Source organism: Antedon mediterranea, chromosome 8 (assembly GCF_964355755.1).
Source record: "Antedon mediterranea chromosome 8, ecAntMedi1.1, whole genome shotgun sequence".
NCBI classification, from domain to species: domain Eukaryota; kingdom Metazoa; phylum Echinodermata; class Crinoidea; order Comatulida; family Antedonidae; genus Antedon; species Antedon mediterranea.
The window spans coordinates 7,312,586-7,340,565 of NC_092677.1; the positions used below are offsets into that span (position 1 = coordinate 7,312,586).

Consider the following 27,980-nt stretch of genomic DNA (forward strand, 5'->3'; position numbering starts at 1 on the left):
GTATAAAATACGGTATTTTTTATACCGTATTTTTTAGTACCCCGTTTCTGCTAACAATACTTCTTGGGTGGTCGTGTTAAATTTCATCTTTTTTACCCAAATTGCCATTCATTTATTTGATCGATAATTAAAAGTCGCAATAAAGGAAGTTTTACGTCTCACTCTCAACAGCCTAGCCCTAGTGATAGAGATGTTGTGAGAGCACAGAAAACATCGTAATGGGGACAATTAATTCGTTCCTTCCCCGAGTTATTGTATTTTGCAATGTTGTACTGCTTTCGCAGGCTCTTCAGCTTTGAGTTTACTTGCTTTGGAGACAAGTCTATTCCATACTCCTGCTTTATTTTTTTAGAAATGTCTTTATAAATGTGGTTGTCCCTTTTATTTGGCCAGACATTTTAGCTTCCCCACACACATTTATTTAGTAAAACTGTGACGTCTTCGCTCCACATTTTCGCCGAATATAATATATTCGGCGAAAATGTGGAGCGAAGACGTCTATACACGTGTGTAAAGCAGCTGACAGCGACAGAAAATAAAACACGAATGTTGACCTTTTGTCATGTAAAAAAAAATACGGTATTTTTTATTGGCAGCAGAAACGGGTACAAAAAATACGGTATAAATTTGTAAATACCGTATTTTATCCACAAATTTTGTGGGGAAAATACGGTATACAAAATACGGTATATTTTTTATGAGCGCAGTTTCTGCTGCCAAAAATATACCGTATATATACGGTATTCAAAAAATACCGTATAATATACGGTATTTAGTTGGCAGCAGAAACCGGGCCTTATTAGAGATGTGTAGCAAAATATAGTCATATCTCTCCAGTGGCATAACATAGTGGACAAAGGCCCCTGGTCTAGCACTCCTAAGAGGCCCTACAAGGATGGGGAGTTGCATTGACTGCTCATGCGCTCAGAGCCCTTAAGCTCTGGGCCCCTGAGTTTAGCCAGTGAGCGCTCATAGCCGTTACGCCACTTTCTCTCTCGTCACTGGTTGTGGCATTAGTTGAAAGGAAATAAAAGCAGAGTTGTCGAGTAAGGAGCTGAGAAATGATCAGATGTCAATCCATCGCAACTAGTGGTCTCAATTCCATTCAAAACTCACTACCAGTTAGACTTTTGTCATCAGTACTTTTATGGATGAATGGTTGCTAGTTGACATATGTAGTACCGACATGTATTGCAACACATTTAAATGCATTTGTAAGCTAATTAATTTGGTCTCGTATGCAAATTATAAATATTTATAAAATATTTATTACAATAAAAAAATAATACCTAAACATTAAAATGAGAAACTACCTTAATTCGACTACTAACCTTGCAATATTTACATTATAATGGGTGAACAATAATACAGTCATTTAGTATATACAGTAATTTAATTAAAAATGTTAAACCCAAACAATAGTTGTTGCACAAAGTGCTTCAACACTACATTGTAAAAATCCATGTGAAAACAGAAGCATGTTACTTGTTTAGTATCGCAGTTGTATACTATGAAAAGATTTAAGTTGACAACATAAATCCTGATGAACTTGGTTAACCTTTGATCTAGATAAAGCACTGGTCCGAGATTGATAAATGAATCTGTAACAAAGACTATAGAATGTAGTGTTTTTTTCTTTGTATACATCAATAAGATCAACTGACTTGATGTATACGCCACATGAGGCTCGTACGATAGAGAAGAAATGCATTTCAGAAAAAGAAGTTTCAGTTGAAACTAAGAAACATAGGTCCCTAATGTAACTTGGTGCATGATTACTATAGGGAATATAAGAAGACTTATCCAGTGAATTTGGAACTTTTACAAGGGAGTGACTTAACCATAAAAGTCTGACATCATCAATATCAAAGCAAAGCATTGCAAGTAAATCCAAATTCAAAATAATTAATCCTTTATCTTCTATATTTGCATTTTCTTGTCTTGCAATTAAACCAAAAACATGACAGGTGTTATCTAATGTAATCTGATGAAAGTCCTCTCTGGAAGTTTCACAGGATTCAGATTTCTGCCATCGTTCTCTTGCAGCATCCACCCAAATCTGGCACTGCATCATGTTATACTTTGACACACTTCTGGACCTTCCAAGCTCTGGCGAATCCTTCTGACTTTCTAGATCAAGTTTTGATAGTTTTTCTAATGCCTGTTGAGTTATATCCGAGTTGTCACTTTCTTCTAAATGCTGCTGACTTTTTTGATTAGAATCCTGTGATGAAATGTTTAAGTTTAAAGGTTCACATTTTATTTTTACATCTGGGCATACAGAAGATACAATTAAAGAAACAATATCTTTCATAGAAGATTGATTGGCCATGAAAAGATGAATTTCATGAGTAATTGGAAACACTGTGGGCTGAATAGCACATCGCCTAAAGGCTGGACCTACAAGAAGCTCTGTCTTGTCTTCAGGTTTCGATTGACTCTTTTGAATAAAAGGACTAAAGATGAAAACATTGTCTTGCGAACTATTGGAATCACAATCTGCTCCTGCATACGGACTGATTTCACCATCTATTACTGCTTCAGGTGCATCACTCTCTTTGTTATCCACTACAATATGATCATTAACTATCAGACTGGTGCCTGGATCTTCTGCTTCTATGGAACACAGTTGACTATTGTCAATCATTTTTGTACCCATTTTTACAGATTCATTAGTATCATCTTCTTGACTATCGCTAATTACAGATTCACTCATTTCAGAAACATGTTTATATTCCTTTAATCTGTACTCAAAAGCCTTTAACACCTCTGTATTTATACATTTGATCCAATTACATTCCTTTGTTTCCGTTACCAACATGTCCTTAAACAGATGTTTACAATTCTCTAATATTCTGTGATAAACCTCATGAACTGGACTGTTTGAGTCTCGCAAAAGATTTCTGTAAAGATATATCACAAAATCAAAGAACTGTACTGTACAAAAATGAGAGTATATGACTACCAAAATGCAAATAAATAATAATAGATATAATAAAGAACTGTTCTACAGTATACAAATTACAAATTCTGTAACAGCTATTCTTGCACAATAAAGTAAAATCATAAGATTTCAGTTAGTTATAATTTGCCAGTCTAACCTTGTAATGTATCCATCTAGATCTCCTGGGCACTTAAAACTGTATTCATGTTCTCCTATCTTATGATGTACTAAAATAGTGGACGAAGCAGGCTCTTGAAGAATAGGAAATTTCTTGAAAACATGCGTCACCCCACCATTTACGTTGAATCCTTTGCCTTGACCCCTGAAAAAAATAAATACATTACTGCCACAAACGTTAATTTAAATATTGAACAAACAAAATATATTTTTTTTGCACACCTTTTGAGGAAAAAATGTGGTGGTTACTATTTGCATTTAGGTTTTTAGTCGCGTGGACGCGACTCTATAGTTCACTATGTCGGTCGGTCTGTCGGTCGGTCTGTCTGTCGGTCTGTCTGTCGGTCTGTCCGGTATCACTATGCATGTTATCGCTTTCTGACCTTATCTTGATCAGTTTAATCTAGCTAAGTCAATTTTTCACAGTATATTCCTTATGGCCAGGAATCGATGTAGTTATGTTTTCACGGTGCGCAATAAAAAATTACGCGGTCTACGCACGATTTAAGAAAATCACGTTTGTAATCATATCTTCACAATCATGAATCACAATTAAATAAAATTTGGTACTCATAAATTTCAGGGCATAAATCATCATATGGCAATACAATTACGTGCGTAGCGCATGTAACGCATGCGTACGCGCGCTTAAAATTTTCACAATTTATTTTCGATGAAATAAGAGTACGTTTCAGGCAATTTTAAGCGTTTACAAAATTGCCATGAGTGCGCAGATTTTTGCGCGCGCACTGCGCGTTAAATGTTATTGCGCACTCTTTTTGACCGATTTCTGTTTTCTTGACTTACTTTTCAACTAGAAATTACGTTATACGAGCACGTCAAAAGTGACAGGCTACGCTCGTGTAAATTAAACAAATATAAATGTTTTTAAACATTTCAACATTTTTAAACATGTTCAGTAATTTCGGTCAGTATAGTTCACTATGTCGGTCTGTCTGTCTGTCTGTCGGTCCGGTATCACTATGCATTGTAGCACGCGACTTAATGGCTGTTGGCCTTGTTAATTATAAGTTGCACTACTATAACATATATAGATATATATTACCTATAACCAGTGCAATTATATTCTGGAAATGTTTCAGCAACAAACTCTTCAGTATGGGTCAATATGAGGTCAGCATATGTTGCCATAGAAACAACTTGCCAGGAATTTCCCCATTCCCTTTGTGGTTTGTCAGCAGGAGTTCCACCTTGTCCATTGCATAGTGTTAACAGCACTTTTCCTTCATTAGTTAAACACTGTGATGCACTGTGGGAGAAAACCTACATTGATTTCATCATAAAATAAATACTTTGATAAATAAACGAAAATCAATTATTAGCAGCCAGGGTTTTTGTTATGACACAGAATTTTACATGACTATTTTGTTTTTGGTCACCAACTAATTTCCAAGTAAGTTAAGGACCTAGGCTAGAGGCTTCCTTAAATCATGGTAGCCCTAATGATCTTCCCCATGTTTTTTTTTCAAATTGATATTTATTCAAATTTAGGTGGTGTTGGTATCTCAACGTTGTGTTTTTTACTACCACCAGTAGGCCTATCGCATGCTTTTGGTGGATCTGTCCTTACCTTATAAAGAATTTTCGTAGGAGTTCTCTATTATCCTGTATACGTGCTTTACCACCAGTGTGAGGAAAGTTAAAGATTACTACATCAAACGTCTTGCCTTTCAGGAACTTGCATGATTGAAGATTAGTAGCATCTACTCCAAAAATAACAGTTCCACCTTAAAATAAATTATACATTTATGGTTCATTTTTTCTGTTTACACACGCAGTATAAAGAGGTGATAAAAAGGTGATCATTTTTTCCCCTTTTGCCTTGTGTAATGCAACAATATTCCAGTGCCTCCTCTGACACCATGGTGAATTAATGTTCTCACCTGATTCTCTCAACTGATCAATATTCTCCTGAGCCTTCATGTACTTGACTGGCGTGTCAACCTCAATACATGTAGCTATCATCAGTGACACCTGCTGCAGGTGTTTGTTTAAAGACAAAGCAAATGAAAAGTCACCCTCGCCAACCAATAGAATCCATCCATGGCATTTGTGTAAATGCTCAAGCATGTTAAAACTATAATGATGCTAGTAAAAAAGAAAATGTTACATTAATTAGGCCTAGAACCATTCGCATGATTTAACTCCTAGCTAGCTATATGCCTTGGTAGTAGTACTAATCTAATATATCCTGTAGCTAGATAGCCTGAAGTCTACTACTAACTATTGAAACTTTTTTTGTTTCTTCTTGCGTCATGTTTGTTTGATTTGTATTATATTTTGTAAACTGTATCTTTTGCCTGAATAAATAATAATGGTAACTAGGCCTACTACTTTCCCTATTTCTACTATCTAGGCCTAGTTAGGAATAGTACTTTTTCTAGGCCTACTCTACAGATGTCAGAGCAGAGTACTCTCTGTCTTAGTATTATATACTTATTATATAGTAAGTAGTACTACTATCTACTACTAGGCAAAACTATATAATTTCCTAGTCTAGTAGATAGAAGTCTATCTGTCTGCATACAGGAGGGCCAAATTAGCCTAGCTAGGCTTATTTATCGAGTCACATATCCTAGGCCCAAACAGTAGAGTAGTAACTCACTGCCGAGTAGGCCCCTCCAGCCTTTTAACTCAGATAGGCCTAGGCCCTAGCCTAGCTAGCTAGGCCTCTCCTCAACTCAACAAAAACGTGCAAATTTCTACCGAGAGTATTTAATAAAATTATCTATATAGTATAAAATATAATCTATATACCTTTAGGCATATAATATTCAATAAATAAAACGGTACACAAAACAAACAACGGTGAACAACAGCAGACGACAATCACCCACTGTAAATCCACCAACAACGATAACAAAAAACACGTGCTCGATTTGTTTACAGGAAGTGACGAAACAGCATACTAATGAATTATGCATAATGCATATCAGCTTCCACAAAAAACTATTCGGATTATAATTATACAGTAGTAAAAATTGTATTTACATTTAATTGTTGAAACATATACATCGTTATATTGTCACTTTTATTGCTGTATTAAATTATCACTTGCAATTTATTTATTTTTTAAGAAACTTATTTTGAGAAGATTTGGATTAAGTTCATGACAAATCTATTCAGTGAATCTTCAGTGCTGCTCCAACCTCCAACACAAAAGTACACAGAGCACTAGGGTAGTGCAGTAAAGAATACAGTTACAAATAAATAGCACACACGAAGCACTAATATTTTACAGGAAGTGAAAAAACCTCCACCAGTTTGGGATGATCACATTTTTTGAATATGTATAACTATTTACTGTAACAAGGAAGCAATGAAGTTGTTTTAGTGTGAAATATTGTACTGTCTGTGAATTTATTATTTGCCATGTTTCCATGAGTTTATTATTACTTTTCCAAGTTTCTGTTTTTTTTTGGTTATTTTTCTGTCTTGAATGTTGAACACAAACGTTGTACTCAACTTAGATGCATCATACCATGGAGGTATAAAATACACCAAAGGAGACAAGCTAGTTGAATCTCCTTTTTTATACCTCCATGATCATACACAGTACTCTACCCAATGCACGTACCTGTCCAATGCACATATCTATTGTCTATTCATGTTATCAATATTCATGATAAACAACAAAGTAAACAAACTTTACACATTAATTAATTGCAACAGAATTGCATTGTAATTATACAATCTATCAGTTTGATTTCTTTGTTGTTAATTTTGGCAGCAACTGTTCCGTTTCTTCACGTACCTGAAATAGTAAGACAAAATGATTAGAGTAATTAATGCAGTTCTAAAAAGCATTCAGTTTTCAAAAAAGTAATTAGCCTCACTACTTTGCAGTTGGCCTATTTGTTTTTGTAGTGCTTGACTTTGACTATTATATGCCTAAAATACATAAAATAGTAAAAAGATACAGTTTACCTTCAGATCTTCTTCAGTTTTGGCTGGATAGTCTCTAGCTTTTGTAAGGTATAATAATGCCATCTTTAAATTATTTAATTTGATATATGTCTTTCCAAGCATCAATAAGTTCTTACTGTAAAAGTTTGGTTCAACTATAAACAAAAAATGGAGAGGAATATCTTGTTTGCAATGTCCTCAGACATTTCTACATACACTATTTAAACTATGCTATGCTCAAAATGTTTATGACAAGTTCTAAACAATTTGTAAACCATATTCTCAATGAATGATTCATTCTTAAAATCAGGTAAAAGTACTCACCTTCTTCAGCCTTGCTGAAATAAGACAATGCCTAACAAGAAAATCACAATTGTTAATTCATAATTTACACATCCAAACACTAGGTATTTGTATAGTCTATTATTTAATCATTATTAAGTATATTTAAGAATGTTGCCTGTGTTGAGGGTTTGTTCTGATATATAACCATGCAACAGCCACGTAAATGTAAATAAAAAAAAATCCTGGAGTGTAGGTAATCAATCATTACCTCTTCAAATGAAGATTCAGGAGGTGTTGTGAAAATAACAGCAGCTGCTTTCTTCTGGTACCAAGGTAAGTCTGCAAAGGTAAAACACCTGTAATAAAAATACAAGTATATAGGTAAATATGTTCTCCATGCAGTCAACAAATCATTTATAAAAGAATTTGTATATATAGCTCAGTCTACACTATTAAACTAGTTTGACAAAAAAAGTGTGATGTGCCCAAACAGGGTAGTGATATGCCAAAATATGGTAGTAATATGATATCATAATGTCCATATATATGAGCACATCACATTTTTTTGTCACATAAGTTTGATAGTGTCAAGACCCAATCATTCATAATGTAAATAAAGTGTATACTGACCAGAGACCTAGCAGATGATATGATGTAGCATCCTTTGGATTTAGTTCAATAGCTTTCTGAGAAATATAATTTAAACTTTACATTTAGAGTATATTATGGTAAACGGTTTGGTTCAACCTTGTATTGCTTGACGATGAATGATTTGGCATTACAATGAACAGGTTTATTGTTGAATGGTTTGGATTTGTACTTGGCTTGCCATAGATGCAAAAAATGAATAAGCTTACCTTAAAATGTTCCTGTATTTTAAAAGCATTTAAGATCTTTTTCTTTGAACCTTCATAATCACCAACATCACTTATACAGATTGCATACCACTGTAAAAAGAAAACCTTTTTAATTAGAAAGAGAGGTGAAGATTTCTGAAGAATTCTGATCTCTTGAACTGTGATGAGTTCAATTTGGCACACTGTCACTGTTTTTGTCTAAAGAAAATGGTTAGCATGTGTCCAGAAATATTAATTTACCACAATATGTAAATATTAATGTATTAGTATCAACTAAAAGAAAACAATGGTCTTACTTTATGGCATGCAAAATTTGTATCATCTAATTCTAGCGCCCTCTTGCTGTACTCCAAGGCTTCATATGTTAGTCTCTTACTAGTTTCAGGATCAGTGTGTGAGTGTTGGGCTACATCTCTTGATGCTCTAGCTAGTCTCCATAGCAGCAATGGGTTTTCAGTGTCTTTGAACTCCCCAAGATACTTATATAACTTGTGTATTTCATGATTATGGTACAGCTCGTCTGCCTCTTTAACAGCTACATCCTCTGGGCTTGTCGCATTATCTTCAGCCATCTTCTCTTCTGCAATTAAAATATATCTTTATAGCATTGTGATGATTAATTTGATGGTCATTAATTAGTGCAATGTTGCAGTCCTCTAAAGGGCATTGAATTTTAGGTGAATTTGAAAACTTCTAAAGATGTATTGTCCCCCAAAAACATCAAAAATGAAGATTAATAAAATAAGATTTTGTAGTTTTAATAAAGTTAATCACTTCCATAGAGAAAAAAAAAGAAAACAAATTTCGCTTATAATATTAAGACAAAATAAACAGTTAAATACAACTAAAACCCCATTGGATGGCAGCCAATTTGACTTTCTTTTTAATTTAGTCAGTTAGATCAAATTTTTGATAAAGTGAATGTCTATTGTGTGACATATTCAACAAAAGAATGTTTTAAAAATATTTTTTTTCAGGGGGACAATATAGCTTTAATAAAAGTAATAGCACTTACCTGGTTCAGTGCTCGACCAGAAACTGAAAGCCCTGCCACCAAGTGCAGCAGTTACAACACCAGTTCCAACAAACCTAAACTTTGAACGGTTTATTATTAATCTTGCATGGCGATCAATCTATAAAAAGAAGTATACAATAATTATTTGTATTTAATTGTTATAGTACTATTATTAGGACTTACTATTAAATACTATACTAAGCCTAGCTAGCCTACAGCTAGTACTTTGTCTGACTGAAAGTAATATAGTATTATTGGGCCCGGTACTAAATAAAATTTTAATTAAATTCACAAATAATTTACAAACGATACAATAGAAATGGTGTGCACCTGTCTGATAATACACTGTTTTGTATTGAATGAATTATTTATGTTAATATTATTATTAAATATTAATATAAAATTAATACAGTACAGTAATTTATTCTTTAGAATATTTCTTCAGTAGCTCGATAGTATTCTAGGTGTATGCTTACATTTAAAGACTAGTAATTATTATTAATTTGTAGGCATAGCTTCAGCTTCTGTTGAATGCACATTTGGTACGAAATGTCCAATTATTAATCCTAATGTTAAAAGCAAGCGGTTAAACCCCGTTACACTTTTATAGCCTAGGCCTAGCCTACGAACGAAACAGTATTTTTTATTTTACACACGTAATTTAGTCTGTAATAACATTGCTTACCTGTTTCAAGTATATAATAAATTGTTTATAAGTAGTAAACCTGTTTGATCTAATACGCAACAATACAGGAAATTGGCGAAAATGATTCATCACTGCTCGAGCTCGAACACTCATCGACATCATGAATGATGGTGGTTTTGGTTTGTTGTTTTGCTGCATGCTGTTGCTGCATGCTTTGCATGAATTTGATTTGAGCGCGCTGCGCGGTCGAAAGATTTATTAATATTAAAGTAGTGGCCGGAGGATCGGAAAACAAAAAGTGACAGGAGGGTGTGTGGAATTGAAAAAAAATATATATTTTAATAATAATAAAAAAAAACTGGGTAAGAAATAAAGAATGCAAAAACGTATTTTTATAATCTTTATTTTTAAAAACATGACAAAAATCAAGATGTTCGAATAAATACGGTAATTTAAAATGAATAAAACAAGATCTGAGACTGTACAACAACCCACTCAACCTCTATTTAAAAATGGATATGCCATCGTTACCAATGATTTTCAATCATGGGTTAAGCTTTACTCCTTGGTGGTTCAATACAAATGTATCATCATATTTTTCTTGCTGCAGAAATAATTGTTATATATTTTGATGAAGATAATGAAGCGTAACCTCTAAATCATAAAGAAGCAAATATTTCCATTGAGATCATATTTAATTAGGGGCCCTGGTTTAGCCAGTGAGCACGTACAGTAGCTGTTAGTGTTACGGCACTGCCCATATTTAAAAAATGAGCAGTGCACTGAACATTTTTTAAGACAATATTCAGAAAACTAGTGTTGAACTTATCTCCGAGGACTTAAACAGTATGACCACATTATACAGGTATAATTCACAGGTAAGTTCAACGTTTATCTTCACCTTCACTAAAAACGAAAATTTGATTTCAAAAATATTTTGGGAAGGAGAGGAATTTTTTCAATTTTATAATTCACAAAGCAATTTAGTGGGTTTAGGAAGGACAGGGCTTAAAAAGGCAGGCATGTAACCAGGGTTTATTAAATGGGAGAGTGCTAAACTAATTAATAGTGGTTTCAAATCAAAAAGTGGTTTACAATTTAATTTTAGCTGTCAAAAAAAGGAGTGTGCACCACTAGTACTTTCCTGTGATAGAATGATCTGCCCCTGAAAGATGACTTTAAAAAAAATCCCTTTGTAAACTTGGGTCTTAACTTCTGCCAGGAAATTACTCATCAATAAATAATAGATGAATGGGTGTGTATTGAACAAAAACATGCTTTGTTTAATTCCTGCAACAGACCTTCATATGGAAGACTACATTTCCATGTTGGTAGAAGTTTTAAATCATTTATCATCTTCAAAAGAGGCGCACCTCTTCTTAACACTTCAAGCAAGCATTTTACATTGAGTGATTCACACCAAATAATTGGTCCAATATAAAACTTAAAGTCTTTAAAGACTTCCAACTTTGGCAAATCGACTTCCGACAGGTAAAATCCCATACACTCTTGAATGTCCAGATACTTCAGTGACTTTGATGCAACTTTGAAATTGTGATCTTTTAGCTGTATGGGTATCGAAACTTCAATTGTTAGTTTTTCTAAATGATGCAATCCTTGTAGTAAAACTGCAAGTTCTTTCTGTTCCATACCACGTAGAGCCCAGTATCGTGTCAATTTCAATTCTCTCAAACACTCAAATTGTACAATGCAATCAACAGACGCCATGGACCAGTCAAATGGGCTGAATATAGAGATCATATGTGGAGATGTCTGATGAAGAATTGTAAGAAACTGTTGAAAACATAGTGTCCTTTCTTGCTTTAAATTTGGACGTGGCTTTTTATTAAACCAAGCTGTGGCTCTAACATACTCCTTACAAAAGACTGTATGTGACCAATCACAGTCAAGGATTCTTAATCCAACAGAATTTGTTTCTTTCAACCATTTTTCTAACAACTTCAACCAAATTCCTTCTTTCTCAATGATGTCAAACTTGAATTTTATGTATCGTAAACACGCTTTGCGACTGATTAGACTATAAATGTAGTCGTAAGACATTTCCTCTAAAAGGCCATTCAATAAATCCTCTGTTCCAAATTTCTGCTGGGGGCACAAATTTTGGAACATAAATTTGGGTGCAGGAATTTGAGTAAAATCAGCTTTTTTCCACAGACACGATGATCGAATGACCTTGGCCCATGCCACACACACGGTAGCTACTTGACATTTTTCAATATCATTCAAAAATCGAAATACATTTAATTGACAGATTACAGGCAGATTGTTAAACTGAAAGTATTCATCGTTTTTCTTCTTTTTTGGATTAACGCTATGACAATGAAGTTTGCGAGTAGTTTTCCTTTTTCTACAACTATGTTGTATTTGTAGTACTTCACAATCACTGTTCACACAAACACTACTATGTTCTACTTCCGACTTTGCCCGATTACTAATAGTACAGTAGGTAGTACGGTCACTACCCTGACAATTTCTGCTTCTGGATCGTAACTTCATTTTCTTTTATTTTTAATTCAGTTTGATTTGTGTAAAATGACAAACATAGCATATTAGCAGTCCTTCATTTATTAAATCCTAGCCTCTAGGTGTACAGGACCATGCCTTGAGCCTAGTATAGTAGGTAGTAGTTTAGTTAGTTAGGCCTGCCTAAACTAGCCCCTAAAATCGCCGATTAGATATCATATAGGCTAGCTAGGCTAGGCCCAGGCAGGCTAGTCTACTCTACTAGATATATCGGCTGGCCTCCTTATCGGTGCGACATAGGCCTAGGTGCCTAGCCTATATAAAAATACATGAATAAATAGGCCTAGAGCCTAGCAGATCAACATCCCAGAAATTCTTCACCATAAACCTTTAAATCGTTGATATCCGAAAAATGTAAGTCTTATTATACCATATAGGCCTAGACCTTAGGCAGCCCCGTTGTCGACCGAGTCTCTAACTGACCACCTCCCCAGCCGGCCAGAGTAATTATTGTAGAGCTCCGATAATCGCGCGGTGCGCGGCAGATGACAGATGAGGGCAGCACACACAGTGTATGGAGCGCCAATTATGCATTTACGATTGTGTCGTGAGCAAATTAATCTGTTTGTATTCAGCATACTGGGTTGTTTATTCACACGTAGTTAATTCAAAGGAAATTAATTAAAAGCCTCGAGAATTTTAGTCACACGTTGTAGATAGTAAAATGTTTAATGAAGGGTAAATAACTACCAATGTAAATGCATAATTCACATTGTAGCTAGGCATGAGAGTGAAGTAAAATAAATAATTTAAAATAAAAAGAGGGCAACTACAAAAAGCAAGTTTCCTGCCACCAACGGCGGGTAGAATGATTCTTACTCTTTCTTTTTATTTTATTTTAAATAATCCAATCACATCTTTGTTAACACAGTTAATAAATGTGGATTATGTTATTAGGTAATTTGGAATCGTAACCAACTATAGCAATGTTGCGGATATGTATTTCTGTTGCTGTTGTTATTTGCTGTATTAGTGGTAAGGGAAAAAATACTTTATTAAGAACTAAAATCTGTACAATTATAATCAATGAAGTTTGGAAGCATTTTTTGCATTCGGATTAAACACAAAAAGCATCACATACGGTATAATTGAACCGTCAAAATGAAGATATTAAGTATACTCATGGCTGTTTATATAGATAGTGTTAGGATGATTAGACTTAGTGTTTTATTGGGCTTGGGGCTTGTCTATAGTGTTTTCTTGTAAATCATGGAGCTAATAATTAGCTCCATGCCTATGCATTGCTATCTCTATAGGCCTATGGCATATTTTCTTCCAACATCTTGTGATTTTTTCTTTGGAAACATGAAACGATTATAGCTTCTTTTTTTGTCACAGGTTGTAACATATTCACCTATAAATCATCAATATACTTGATGCATGTTTATAACGAATCTGACCCAGAAACGGTCTTACCTAACAGAAAAGAGGCCGAAGAAATTTGCACATCTTCAAGTGGTCAACTTGCGAGCCTCACTACAGAGCAAGAATTGAAAACTGTTTACAGCTTTCTGACGACCTTTTGTCCAACAACGGGGGACGTGACGATAGGGTTGCAACGTCAGAGTGGGCTTGAGCGAAATGTTCGTCAAAACTGGATCTGGTCATCGGGAGAGCAATATACTGGAGATATCAACTGGGGAAATTCTGATCCTAATATAGATAATTCCAAAAATGCTTGTGTAAGATTGGTTGTGAAAAAGGGTAAACCACCTATGTTTCTAGACAATATATTCAACAGGAAAATACAGGCATTCATGTGCGAGAAACATGTAGGTAAGTATCTATATAGGCCCACGACAGTATTGAATTTACAGAAAACACTCCATAAAGAAAATAATTTTCTATCTAAATGTCTATAATTGTCATTTCAATTCATAAAAGAGCATCATACATTTGATTTACTTCGATACCATACATTAAGAAACAAGAACAAACACACAACGCAATCATTAATATGGTACCATGGATAGCCTCCTACAATGAAGCCTAATTTAACTTAGAAGAGGATCCTTTAATATGACCTGCATGGGTAATGGTTAATAAAATGAATAAATGTTTATTTTAGTTTATGATGTATATCGATGTGTATATCTGCAGTTATTTATAAATATTACTTTCTTTTTCAGATGAGTTATATTCACCTTCAGGTACTCCATATTTTAGAAAAATGCAACTGTCTCATGGATGCCGTCGTCATGATTATGTGGAAAGGAGTGGTCAGTGCTAGAGATGGAAATTCATTGCTTTCATCGTAACCATAAAATGTGACTAAAATACCATTTCGTCTATTACCATGGCACTCTTCTCTGCCAAGACCAGAAGGTCCACGCAAGATACAAGGTAGCCTATACAAGCCTACTCAATTATTTGACACACATTTCTAACATTGAAAAACACGATTTCAAGTAGGCCTAGTATTATCTTTCGCAATGATGTCAAACTGAAATTAACTAGTTTGACAAAAAAAGTGTGTGATGTGCCCCAAATATGGTAGTGATATTCCAAATAATATGTTAATTATATGACATTATCATATCCAGATATGGGCACATCACATATGTTGTGTCATTTTTACTTTGATGGTGTAGACAGAGCTTTAAACAGGATAGTTAATAACCCCATTTTAATTAGTGCCTGTGCCATTTTTTTTATTAGAGAACAGGCTGCAGTGGAAGTGCTTAGTAAATCGGCTTGGCTACCTAATGAAATCTTCTATCATCACCGTTTACGTAGAGGCCTTTTTTATTATAGAGATTCCCCTATTGCCGTAAATTATCTTTTTGTGTCTGTCTAGTTTTGTTTTATGTATAGTCTAGGATTAGGACATGTAATTAAACCAAAAGAGAGAAACGCTTTAATAATATGCGCTATTTTTAGAACATGGTTGCTTATTGATCTGCAGGTAAGATATCATGGCAGTTCATAAAGTGCAATTTCAATCAATTCTTATTCATTAATTGTTCTTTTTTTACACAATATTGTGGTAGGCATGTCGACTCCTCACCTCCTTCTCTGATCAATATGTTGCCTTATCTATTTTGATTTTTGTAAGGTAATACATGCATTTATTATGAAGTGGTTGATTTGTTCAATAATAAGTTGTTACAATACCTTATTGTACCTGAATAATAAATAATATATAAATAAATGCCTTGATACAACCTTACGCCAGGTCAACAGGTAACGAATTTCTAATGAACAATCTAACAATCATTTATCTATTGTTTGTCCTTGCTTTATTTCTTTAACATATTACTTTTATTTGTTAGTAACACGAGAGGCATTTGGGAATAATTTCTGAAAAAATGGTGGGTGCATGTACGTGTGGTTTATGGTCAATATCCACAACCCCTCCCCCCCCCCCCACCCCACTCTACACACTCAACCCCAAGGAGGTCAAATTCCTATTCTTTTTGTATAACATAATTGTTTTAAAGCTCAGGTACATGAATGCATGAATTGTAAACATAATATCTGGTTAATTGTACATAAATCAAATATTTGTAATAGAAATCAAGACGAAAAACCATTAATTTCCCTTAAAATGGTCAAATACAAAATTTGGCAAGATTTTGCTATAAAAACCAGGAAGACTTTATTTCAATAGTTAGGGTAGTTGAACCTAATGTAATAACAAGTCTGGTGACTCCCTAGAAGGTGAAAAAGATGGTGGATATACGGTGGATAATTTTTGCTAGCATGAAATAAAACTCTGAAGTTGAATAAAAATACCAGAAACGTAAATTTCAAGTTACATTACCTAAATTTAGTCATATATGATTTTTTACCACATTGTTTATTTTTCCTATTTTAAGAGAGGCATTTAAAACAATTTCCACCTCAACCCTAAGGAGGTAAAGGCCTCTGTTTGCAGCTTTCTAAGATAAATGTTAATAAATGTCGGTAACAATTTGAAAATATCTTACAAAGTTAAAAAATGTATGAGTTTTGCCTTTACGATTGATAAATACAACATTCTTCTCCGTCAAAGAATAATGCCAGAGAATATACGGTTTCTTTGATAAACGTGACGACACAGCATGGTGAATGATGTGTTAGAGGTGTTGTTGTATTTATTCATCCTTTCTTAATGGTACTGTATATATTAAAATCATCTTCAAAGTCCCTATAATTATGATAGATTCTTACATAATTTACAACAATGAATTACAAATTACAATAAAATAGGGGACAATCCCCAAGTACTCATGATTCAATTATCGTCGTTTGACTTTTCTTATTAAATTTAATAAAGTACTAATTGTCTATCAGTTGACGAATCAAAACCGTACGACACAAACCTTCACCATAAGTCAGTCATTGGCTTTTTGTTAATATGATGAACCAGAAAGTATTTATTAATTAATAGCAATTATAATGAATTCTGTAGTCTATTTCTATTTAATAATTGTTGTTGCTATTTATAATGTCGTTTGGATTTCTATATCTCAAGACCTCAAGTGTAACGATGTTTCGGATAATTATTGTTGCCATATTTTTACACGGTGTTTACATAGCAACTCATAGTAAGTATTTAATAGATCATACTTCATATTAAGGCCTACGACTGGCCATACTATATGTTTTGTTTCTGAATACATTATGTTGCACTTTTATATTTTAAAATAGGCCTAAACTTAAAGTGCAACATAAAGGTAAAACACGTCTCCGAATGTATGCCTCTTTAGACAGTGGAGTGTAACTTAGGCCTACAACATTCTCATCAAGCAGAGTGACAAACAGTTTGTTTTATTTAAGGTTGCAACTTATTTACGTTCAATACGTCGATTTACTCAATTCATGTTCACAAAGAATCTGAGTCACCAGACGTCAGACCAACCCAATTACAGGCCGAGAAAATATGCATGTCGTCAGGCGGTCAACTTGTGAGTCTCACTACAGAACAAGAGTTGAAAGCTGTTTACAATTTTCTGAAGAACTTTTGCCCAATAATGTCGTACACAGTAGGGTTGTCACGTCAGAGTGGACTTGAGCGAAATGTTAGTCAAAACTGGGTCTGGTCATCAGGAGAGCAACATACTGGAGAGATCAACTGGGGGTTTACAGACCCAAATGTCGATAATTCTGAAACAGCCTTTGCTCGGTTATTTGTGGAAGAGGGTAATGTTGGCCTACCTATCTTCCTCGAAAATCCCGAAGAAGCTAAAGCAAATGGTTACATATGCGAGAAGCATAATGTAGGCAAGTTTGATTCAACTTGAGATTAGATCAGATTTATAGCGAACGTAATTATTATATAACCCATTAAAATAAAGGGGACAACATTAAAATGTCCCATTATGTCTCGTAATTTGGCCGTTAGTGTATACTGCTATGATTCGTTTAGAAAAGTTTTTAGAGATTTGTTTTAAAGTTTTAATTTTCTTAATTTCAGACGAGTTATATTCGCCTTCAGGTATTCCATATTTTAGAAAAATGCAACTGTCTCCAAGATGCCGTCATCATGATTATGTGAAAAGAAGTGGTCAGTGCTAGAGATTGACAATTGTGTTGTTTAATTAAATGTATAATATGAGACTCAGTTAATACTAGTTAAGACAAAATGTATGTGCCAGCACTGCAGGCTTACTATTAAAACACACTTTATAGTCTCCACTTCGTACGAGAATCGGATGAAACACATATTTCATGAGGCCCTAAACAACACTTCCAGATGCGATTCGAAGCAATAGTTGTAGGTCTAAGCTGTGCGGATTTTAGCCTATTTTCATCGTTACAAAGGCATCGTCTGTAGGCCTACATTATAGATGATGAAGTAGAACTCAAGATAAGACAACGCCAATGTTATCTCTTTTCGTTCATTATTACATTATACCTATACTATGTGGGAACATCGATGATGTTAGCATTATGTTCAGAATACATCATACATTTATGCTACTCCCCCCACTCCCTCCTTTGTACAATCATTATTAAATTATACATATTATTTTGGAGAAATTGAATTAGTACAACTTCAGCATTACGCTGAATACTCATAAATTTAGACAATGGCATTGCTACTCTTCTTTTTTGTACAATCATTAAATTATACGTAGGTATAGTCATCAGGAAAATTGTCATCATTGTAGAATGACAATTGAATAATATTTCAACATTGTGCGGAATGTGTATACAATCGTTAGTATAAAAACACCATTGTTTCTCTCAGGTATTCATTAAATTACTACTGTACGTATATTGCTTTGAGAAAATTGACATTATTGTGGAATGCGACAATTTAATAATTACTTCTGTCCATCAATTTATATCAATTACGTTCATATTGTTATTCAACGAATCAAGCCATTAATAAATGAACCGGACTTTTTCGTTTGTAATAAAAAACAATGCACTATACTCTGAAAAAGTTAATTCATCTGCAACGTTTGTATGAATGACAGTTACCGTAGCTATGTCCTGGATTCCAATTGCGCTTGTTTCGTTATACATTCTCTGTATATTCGGTAAGTATAGGCCTATTTAACATTAATATTTTAAATTCTGGTTAATGAATGCATTGACCTTGACTTGCCCCAAATCTGTATTCATTGTTTTTATTTCGATTTTTGTCTGAAAATTTACAAGCTCAATAGTATATGTATGAAACACTATAAATATCATTATTATTATCTTTCACTATAATATTAAGTCAAAGATTTATATGGATCTAGCATTGACCATGTTGTCCAGAATGTTTAAGTTTGTACAAGTTGTATACCGTATCGACAATTTCGTGTGTGGGATTCAGATTTATATGTTTCTTTAAATTCCAAATCATATTGTTGTCTGTTGACTGAGTGTGTATTGACCAAGTGACACCCATGAACTTTTCAGAAGCGATTTTAAAACTTTCGCTTCCAAATTTATGTTTCTTTAAAATAATTCCAATTCATTGTAGGTTGTAATGTACAGTTTAACTACAAATCATCAACGTACACTGTAATAACCACCAAACCAGATACGCTGTTGCCCTGGGTAAACATCAGTAAAATCTGCAAATCATCTGGTGGTTTTCTGGCGAGCCTCACCTCGGTAAATGAAACAGAAGCCGTCGTGGAGTTCGTAACAGAGCAATGTAGTGGTGTTGGTATATACATGATTGGGCTTTCACGGCAATCCGGATTAGAACGTAACATATCAGAAAACTGGATATGGGAAACTGGAGAAGTCTTCACTGGAGACATAAGCTGGAGTACAAATGATCCGAACATACCAAACTTAATTTTTAGTGGAGTCAGAATTTACATAAGAAAAAACAAACCACCCGAACTTCGGGATTTTAATGCAGAAAAATCGAATATACCGAATAACTATATTTGTGAATTTAAAAAACGATTAGGTATGTAGGCGTATAAAGTAAAACCTCTTGCTGTTATAGATCAGTATTTTCCCAAAACAAGGCCATATACATGGCTGCAGTCGCGTGCTTAAGTTTGTGTTTATCGACCAACCGACCGACAAGAAAGAAAGATCGTTGAATTACTGTATTTTGTAAAAATCGGCGTAATGTGGCATTTTTTGTTTGTGTATGTGCGTGTTTATTACCTTTTTTTATATTCGTTTTTTTAAATCTTTGTTTAAAGTCATGCTTAATATTTATACGTATTAATTTGATTTTTTTTTTTGGGAGGACGTATCTTTTACTAATTTTTTGTTTTCTTAGATGCAAACTCCGCACCAAACACATGCTATGAAACATTACGTCAGTGTGTACGTTGTCGTCGACCTGACAATTACAAGAAACTGAAATGATGATACTTCACAGAAAAATCCCAGGATACGTTTTCACAGTGTGTTGGTACGGTGTAATATAATATAAACTTAGAACTGCGCAATTTATGTGCAGATACCGCTGTCTTAAGCGGCCCATATAGATGTCGAAGTCAATTAGTATGTAAATATCATCATCAGAAAAGTCTCAGATATAACCAAATTTTCCTTTTTTATGTAAGGTAAAATGTTTGCATGTGTGAATCAGGTTGGTTGCACATATTTGATGCCGGCTTATTTCTACATATAATAAGATGTTTAAGATGTAGAAGAACATCTATTGTAAACTATATTGCAAGCAACAAGTAGTGCAGGTCTACATACTTGCAGTTTAAAGAGAAAAACAGTTTTACATATTTTGGAATGCTTTCGTAACGTTATAATATATTCTTAGCAAATATAGAATCGCAATATTTATCACATTCATTGAGACGTTGCAACGTTTTGGCAAAACTCAACATTAACATATACGGTAAAGCTCTGTGTGTTATATAAATATAAATATCCATATATTTGCAGAAAATTGCAGAATATGTGGAATTATATTGGAATGTTTCATAATTGGGAATATTGAATGCAAAATTCCTCGTTAAGATTCTTTTGACAATTTCAAGTTCTTCATAATTAGAATCATTGTTGCTCTATCATAATAATCCTAAGTGGCCAGCCTGATCTAGCCAAAATGCATACTTTCATCAGGGAAGAGCACAGTCTTCCTTGCTTTTATATAATTTTCACTTCTTTTCTTACCAACAATAATAACTTGACTTCATCAATGTATTTAAAATTTATGACGATTTTGTTATAAGCCTCTGCACTGCATCTAAACTAAGTACAAGTTACAAGTTACATTTAAATTTCACATTGCAATACCATCTGACTCTTTGTGCTTTGTATCTTAGGAAAGTTCCTTGATACAATACATAATGTAATACCTGTATCTGTATAAATGAAATTATTTTAATGGTCGTTTTAAAATTTGTGTAATAAAAAGGTTATATTATACTGTGTGACAATGAATTTATGAAATTTTCATTTGCATTCGAATCAGCTGTAATACTATGACATGGATCAATACATTCACAACATAACAACATTTATCATCACAAAACAGCAAATTTGTCTCCTATCTCATTCTCAATCTTCTTATCCAACCCGTTTATATGTTTCTCTATAAATAATATCTCATCACAGCGGCTTCTGCTGAACATTTTGTTTATTTTCTTCGTGAGCAGCTTCAAGGATCTCTCTACCTCCATTTTCTAAAATCTTGATGGCCAGATCAGTCCCCAAATCCTCCACAGCTTTCAATGCTTCACTGCATTTGCCAGGAGCCACTATACTTGAATATGCTTGTCTATTATCAGATTCTCGGATTTCCTTTAAAGTTTTAAAAATATATTATAAATATTTTTTTATTCTTTTTATTAAACCTTATTTAGTGAGGGTAACCCAAAACAACATATGCTGACAATCAAGGGCCCTCATATAAAAAAAAACTATTGATATCATTATTAGTTGTAAAATTTTAAAAGTTTTTTCAAACGTTTAAAAGTCTGGTAATACTGCATACTGTTATTTAGGATAATTAAGATTATCCATCACGGTCAGTGCTTTGTTAAAACATTAATTATATTGAGACTTTCTGGGTTTCAGAGAGGTCCGGTTGGGAGAGTTGACTATTTAAAAATTAGACTTACAGATGAAGAACTAAAATCTACCCTTGTTGACATTGACATCTTCACACACTCTGACCCATCAAGACTCAATGCAGCCGCTGTCAAGTGAAGCTGTTATAAGCAAGAATGAATTGAATGAAAGTATAGACAGTATTTCTCAGGGGAAAATCGGTATTATAAACTTATATGCATATTAAACAATTTGACAAAGAACAAACCAAACATTACCTCGCCTTCTTTAATATCAGTGTAGACTCCTACAGGTGCACTGCATCCACCTTCAAGTTTACGTAACAGAGCACGCTCAGCTACGCATTCTAGTAATGTATCCATATGTTGTAATTTTGATAGACATTCAATCATTTTATCGTCATCTGCTCTAATTTCTACAGCCATTGCTCCTTGACTAACAGAATACATGCATTCATTTGGTCCTAGCACCTAGCAGGCATAATAAAATGTTTAAAATTGTTTGAGAATATTCTACTTTTTTAGATAGAAAAATGGATACCTTAGTAGAGTGCAATGCAATGTCAATTTCCCCCAAAATGAATACTGTATAATTAATATATATTTATGAATATAAAGCATAAAGACTACAAGCCAATAGCCAGGATGTTTGCAGTGGGAGTTCTTTGTTCTGCAAATAGAGGCAAGTAAGTAACAATATATACAGTATATGACATTCCCTACCTGATTTATTCGTGAATTCCATCCCATTCGTTCAAGACCTGCTTTTGCTAGTACAAGAGCACTGTAGTCATTGGCATCATCTAATTTTCGCAAACGTGTGTTAAGATTTCCTCGCTTTTAATTGAATAAAGGAATAATAATTGAAAAAATTGTTTGAAAAACAGATCAATTACCTCCAATCATCTCATAAATATTCAGGTTTCTGTAAACAACGCCTATGACAATACAAGGCAATACTTTTGTATATTATGTTAAACAAAGGATACCACGTCTTTAAAAGCTAAATGAGGGTAACTTTTCTTTAGCTGTGCTACTCTTCTTACTGAACTTGTTCCAATTACACTGACAAAAAAACACACACATAAATTAGAAAATAATAAAAATAAATAATATATTAAAATATTATTGTATATAACACTGAGGAGATACAAATTCTATGTTAAAGACACATTATCTGCAATTTTTAACATTTTGTATTTATGTTGGTAACATATGCAGTCTGCGACCTTAAAATAATGCATCTTTCTTAAATGAAAGTCATAAGTGAGTGATATTCAATTGTTTGTAATAACTATAAAACGATAAATCACAATTCAAAATGTACAAAATTCAATTAGGCTAGTGTATATTATAAATATAAACAGACCTGCCTGATGGTAATGTTCGTAATGTTTTCCCAGCATACCTTGGATGAAATACAACTGCATCATGGGGATCATCACGTCTACAAATATGGAAAATTAGGTAATAATAAATCTCTTTCTACACTATCAAACTAGTTTGACAAAAAAGTGTGATGTGCCAAAATATGACATCATCATGTCCATATATGGTCACATCACATTTTTTTTGTCACATAAAAATTGATAGTGTAAACAGAATTGTAATTACTGTATACTTGATCAACGTTGAGCCTCCTCCTACTACTACTACTACTACTACTATTACTACACTTTACCCAACTTTAGATGTAGCTCATGTTTTCAGTGTGTTCATTTTTTTAATTATTAGATTTTACCACTGGATTGACAATTTGTGTTTAGCATACAGGTAAAACTTATTATAATTCATGCATGATTGTCAGTACAGTAAATGCATACTTATAGACAGCTGCAATCACCATTCCATCAGGCAGTGTTGTTGGTAAATCCTTTAATGAATGCACTATCATATCTACTTGTTTAACAGCTAGTGCTTGTTCCAACTCCTTGGTAAATAAGCTTTTCTCTCCGATCTTAGATAATGCTTTATCCTGAATCTTATCGCCTATTGTTTCCATTGTTTCTGAAATAAATAGGTTATTATTAATAAGTATTTATTGCAATATTTTATCAAGTCATCTTTTTATTTTCTAGTGCCAATAGAGTTGGAGTAGAGTATCAGAATTTATGTACAAGAATCCTTCAACTTACCAATCTGAAATTCTTTTTCTGAATAGATTTCTTTTAATGCACTTATAATTTTTCTTGTCTGTATCATTGCAAGCTATGAGGAGAGGATTAAAGAGACACTTATCATATCATTAGAAATTGGCTATTAATATTAATAATTTATGCTAAATATGAGAGGTGCCTAGTATTGTAAAATTAAAAAAATTGATAAATGCATTTTCTGTGAATATCTTTCTATCTATTTTATACAGTAATTTTCATCTATACGTCTCACTCTATTACTATTAGAACACAATATTAACAAATATTTAAAAAATTCATACTCAAAAAATTTGAATTGTATCATCATTTAAATTCTTAGATATATAGCCTTAGTTAGGTAGATTAGATAATAAAAAGTAAAGTACTACTACTAGCCTAGGCCCCTAGTTAGTACTAGTAAACTAGTTAGTAGAGTTAGAGTAGAGGAAGAACCTCATTTATTAATATTATTTATTATTAATATAATAATAGTAATCGTAATTAACATTTTAAATATAAATTTATTGATTTGCTATTCAATAAGGGATCAGGTGCCGTTTTCGGCCACCTTGACTTATATGGACTATACCATTATTATGGTAGGGGTGTGGTGTATTATGTTTTATGTATAGAAGGGTGTCTATTGAATGGGAAGACAATACAATTGTTCTGTTATGTAACATACAGTACAAACTACTGTACAAGAAACAATACAGAACATCAAAAACTAGCAAGCATGCACTTTTTAATAAGGCATGTTATTACTGTATTAGGCACTGTGTTACGCAATGCCAAGATTTTGTAACAATATTACTATATTAACTAGGCCTATGTATAACTTACTTACTAAATACTATATATAAAAACTAACCTAAACACTATAGTATAATCAAAATTAAAACATATTAAATACTATGTTATGCCTCTCTTGATTTCAACACATTAAATTTTAGTACAATCGGATTCGAAATTAGAAAATCTTAAATACTAAGTAGATAGGTAGATAAATCATATTTTTTATTTGCAAGGGATAAATCTCAACATCATGGATTTGAACCTGGTATCGGTAGACGAACATAATTGAAGATTCATTGACATAATTATATGTTTTTTGTTTGTTTTACCTCACCAGATACATTTACATTTAATTCTAAGTGTAAAACGAATTAGATACAGAAACACAATTCATATTCATTGACATAATTATATGTTTATTTGTTTTACTGATTACTGATACATTTACATTTAATGTTAAATGTAAATAAATGAAACGATTGTAGATACAGAAACAAAATGGTAACAGATTCATTGACGATATATATATATTATGTACAACGACTCGGCTATAGTTGGATACGATTATTCTCTGTACCTTTCTGAGATTATTCGATTTACCGATTATGGCAACAATTTTCTTGAAATAAACATAAATAAACATAATTGGTCTGACAGTATACATTACTTAAAGGAAAGGAGGCAGAGATTGTTAACAATTATAAGTATCTGGGAGTAGTGTTTGATTAAAGCTTAAATAGGTGGACATGTTGATCATATAGTTAAGAAGTTAAATACAAGGCTGACTGCTTGAGGAAACTCAATTCTTTGGGGTAAAGCAGGATATTTGTACTATAGAATGTTTTACTAATCAGTGATGTTCTATTTGGGGATATTGTATGTTGGGCTGAGAATATTTAGTAAGTGAATGTGGGGATCACCAAATTGAGAAGGTGCTGGGAGCGGGGAAAGTATAAATTGGCTTGTCTATGCAATTGCTTGCCGATGTATTCCATGCTATATTGGAAGACATGAATCATCCTCTTCATTGCGACATTATCAGCTCCGTTTTGCATTCGTTATTGTAACGTTTTTTTTTAACAGAATTTAAGCATTATAAGAATCCACACAAAGAGGCTGGCTAGGCTGAGACATGCCTACTTCCTCAATCATCAGTCCTAAAAACGCCGGGTCTAGGCCTATACAACACCCGGTGTCAATCAAAATCTTATCTTCTACAGCTGCTAGCCTAGCTTTAAAAAATATATTACAATAATTTACCTCGCTCTTTCTGGAGCCAACGCGAATAACGTTCTCCGTCTCATCTGCCATGTCCTCAAATTTGCATTTAATGTTTTGGAAATTGCGTATATTTCACGTTTTTTATGACATGTGTGCGTTTCACTAGCTGTATTTATTTATTCGATCGCCCAAAAGTCATGAATTATAGTTCGCGTTTAGTATTTAACTGACCTTTACTTCCGTGTCAATTGTGACCAATGAGAACCGACATTTAACCTAATCTATAATGGGGGGGAGGGGCCGGCGGGAGAGAGACCACCAACAGTTTTTTTTACCCGAAAAAAATTTAAAATACAGTATATCCAATTATTAATACTGTACACATTAGATTATAAACAATATTTACCCGATAAATTCAGGTTTGGTTACATTTACCGAAATGAAATAAATCATGATTTTTGTCTTCTGTGAAATGGCCTACTTACTGTATTGATGTTCGTCTTATTCGTTATAAAGTAATTCTTGCCAAATTTATCAGCTTCAACTTTCTCCTAAATTGTGCAAATTACAATGCAAAAGATAGGTTACTAGTTTGACTTAAAGACCCCTTCCCTGCAATTTTGGACGTTTTTTGGAAAATAATACATATATATCACTTTAAAAACATTAAACCATGTCATTCCTTGTCTTAAATGTACGTTTTATGGTAAATTATGATAAAAAGTGAGAAACAATGCACTACCTAAGTAGCTCGCGGCGATCGACCTCTCGTGGACGGTCTTAGGCCTAGCCTGGCTAGGCTTAGTTTTGTAGGCCTAGCTGGTAAACATCGGTAACGTGCGAACATCGTACGCTAGCTATATACCTAGCCTGACGTTGTATAGTTGCTGCATTAATTGTCTTTCTATTTTTGCCAGACTCCGTTGATACAAATTGGGGAAAACCCGGTATTTTTGCTGAAAAGTTAGGAGTCTTCCATTTGTTTTGGCCTCACGATCGATCGAAAAGTGGGCGAATTACAGGTGAAAAACAAAAATATCAATCCGCGCGCAATGCATTTTGGGATTTATAGCGGGCCGCTATAATTATTAAAATCGACTTATTTTTCACATTTTTAACCGTTTAAAGACAAAAAAAGTTATCGCAATAGGACCATATAGTATTATTTTTACATTAAATATAGTTTGTGATCTTAAATTAGATCTAAAAAACGTAGGGAATGGGGCTTTAACTTTGCCATATAAAAAAAATCAACCCTTTGAGGTGACAGGGCATTATTCTGCCATTTTGGTTTTTTAATCAAACCAGTCAAAGATGGTACATCATGGTTTAAAGATCAAATATCAGGATCTGCTGCCGTATTCACCAATTAACAAATTCTCGACGTGAATACCATGAACAAATCAAATACTGTATAACTATATTAACTTAAATGTGAAAAAGTGAAATGTATATAGAGAAAATACAGTAATATGCAATTGGTGAATACAACTATGGCACCTACTGGTGCCTGGAAAAAGAAATTGCTTGGTCTACGATTTTGATTCACCTATAATAGTATTATAACACAGATATATTTGTATTGTCCCAAGTGTATCCCTGCCGTTTGATTGCTGTGCATCATTTGGTTATATTCTCACTGTTAAGTGGTATATTGCACACATTTAGCAACAAGAATTATGTTCAATGCGAAGATGCAACTGATGCATATTTAACCTGTAGTGTGTATGGATGACTCTAAACTCTGCAGCTAAATACGGTCTATTTAACACGACCTTATTAAATAGAGCATACTATTCGTTCAACTCATGAAAATATTATATCTTTTCAACTTAAAAACATTATTGGTATAATAAATAATCTACATTTTCATGTCATTTTTGTATTTATATACTGTATACTAATGAAGAGTTTTTATTTTGTTTTTCTGTGTTTTGCATTGATATTTGATATTAACTATTTCTACTTTTAGATAATGTCTTGTGTTTGATAATGAATAACACAAGTAC

At 33.4% G+C, this 27,980-nt stretch overlaps 7 protein-coding genes across 8 annotated transcripts; 3 read left to right on the plus strand and 4 right to left on the minus strand.

The window, feature by feature from the left end:
• Positions 1–1,239: 1,239 nt before the first annotated feature.
• LOC140056620 (ferredoxin-fold anticodon-binding domain-containing protein 1-like) lies at positions 1,240–6,004 on the minus strand. Its single transcript, XM_072102048.1, has 6 exons — positions 5,900–6,004; positions 5,026–5,230; positions 4,713–4,869; positions 4,188–4,391; positions 3,102–3,266; positions 1,240–2,903 (listed from the first exon to the last, which is right to left on the minus strand). Exons 2-6 carry the CDS (start codon positions 5,210–5,212, stop codon positions 1,490–1,492), a joined length of 2,127 nt encoding a protein of 708 aa, XP_071958149.1. The 5' UTR covers positions 5,213–5,230; positions 5,900–6,004; the 3' UTR covers positions 1,240–1,489.
• A 136-nt stretch (positions 6,005–6,140) lies between these two features.
• Positions 6,141–10,035, minus strand: LOC140056756 (regulator of microtubule dynamics protein 1-like). Its single transcript, XM_072102230.1, has 9 exons — positions 9,891–10,035; positions 9,206–9,323; positions 8,487–8,770; positions 8,191–8,280; positions 7,964–8,019; positions 7,602–7,689; positions 7,373–7,403; positions 7,070–7,203; positions 6,141–6,896 (listed from the first exon to the last, which is right to left on the minus strand). Exons 1-9 carry the CDS (start codon positions 10,011–10,013, stop codon positions 6,840–6,842), a joined length of 981 nt encoding a protein of 326 aa, XP_071958331.1. The 5' UTR covers positions 10,014–10,035; the 3' UTR covers positions 6,141–6,839.
• Positions 10,036–10,201: 166 nt separating this feature from the next.
• Positions 10,202–12,880, minus strand: LOC140056755 (uncharacterized). The gene has a single exon (XM_072102229.1). The coding sequence runs from the start codon at positions 12,366–12,368 to the stop codon at positions 11,085–11,087; it is 1,284 nt and encodes a 427-aa protein (XP_071958330.1). The 5' UTR covers positions 12,369–12,880; the 3' UTR covers positions 10,202–11,084.
• Positions 12,881–13,771: 891 nt separating this feature from the next.
• On the plus strand, positions 13,772–14,803 carry LOC140057575 (layilin-like). The gene is made up of 2 exons (XM_072103291.1): positions 13,772–14,171; positions 14,525–14,803. The coding sequence occupies exons 1-2, from the start codon at positions 13,772–13,774 to the stop codon at positions 14,623–14,625; spliced, it is 501 nt and encodes a 166-aa protein (XP_071959392.1). The 3' UTR covers positions 14,626–14,803.
• A 2,039-nt stretch (positions 14,804–16,842) lies between these two features.
• On the plus strand, positions 16,843–18,561 carry LOC140057266 (macrophage mannose receptor 1-like). Its single transcript, XM_072102851.1, has 3 exons — positions 16,843–16,924; positions 17,157–17,596; positions 17,794–18,561. The coding sequence occupies exons 1-3, from the start codon at positions 16,867–16,869 to the stop codon at positions 17,872–17,874; spliced, it is 579 nt and encodes a 192-aa protein (XP_071958952.1). The 5' UTR covers positions 16,843–16,866; the 3' UTR covers positions 17,875–18,561.
• Positions 18,562–18,795: 234 nt separating this feature from the next.
• LOC140057576 (uncharacterized) lies at positions 18,796–20,376 on the plus strand. The gene is made up of 3 exons (XM_072103292.1): positions 18,796–18,865; positions 19,300–19,740; positions 20,065–20,376. Exons 1-3 carry the CDS (start codon positions 18,796–18,798, stop codon positions 20,151–20,153), a joined length of 600 nt encoding a protein of 199 aa, XP_071959393.1. The 3' UTR covers positions 20,154–20,376.
• On the minus strand, positions 20,284–27,908 carry LOC140056086 (porphobilinogen deaminase-like). 2 transcript variants are annotated; one of them, XM_072101329.1, is made up of 9 exons: positions 26,011–27,908; positions 23,956–24,028; positions 23,644–23,827; positions 23,229–23,267; positions 22,810–22,885; positions 22,544–22,657; positions 22,079–22,291; positions 21,872–21,961; positions 20,284–21,551 (listed from the first exon to the last, which is right to left on the minus strand). In XM_072101329.1, exons 1-9 carry the CDS (start codon positions 26,059–26,061, stop codon positions 21,360–21,362), a joined length of 1,032 nt encoding a protein of 343 aa, XP_071957430.1. In that variant the 5' UTR covers positions 26,062–27,908; the 3' UTR covers positions 20,284–21,359. The 2 variants fall into 2 exon arrangements, with proteins under 2 accessions (XP_071957430.1, XP_071957429.1); XM_072101328.1 differs by having other exon boundaries at positions 23,190–23,267.
• Between the last annotated feature and the right edge of the window lie 72 nt (positions 27,909–27,980).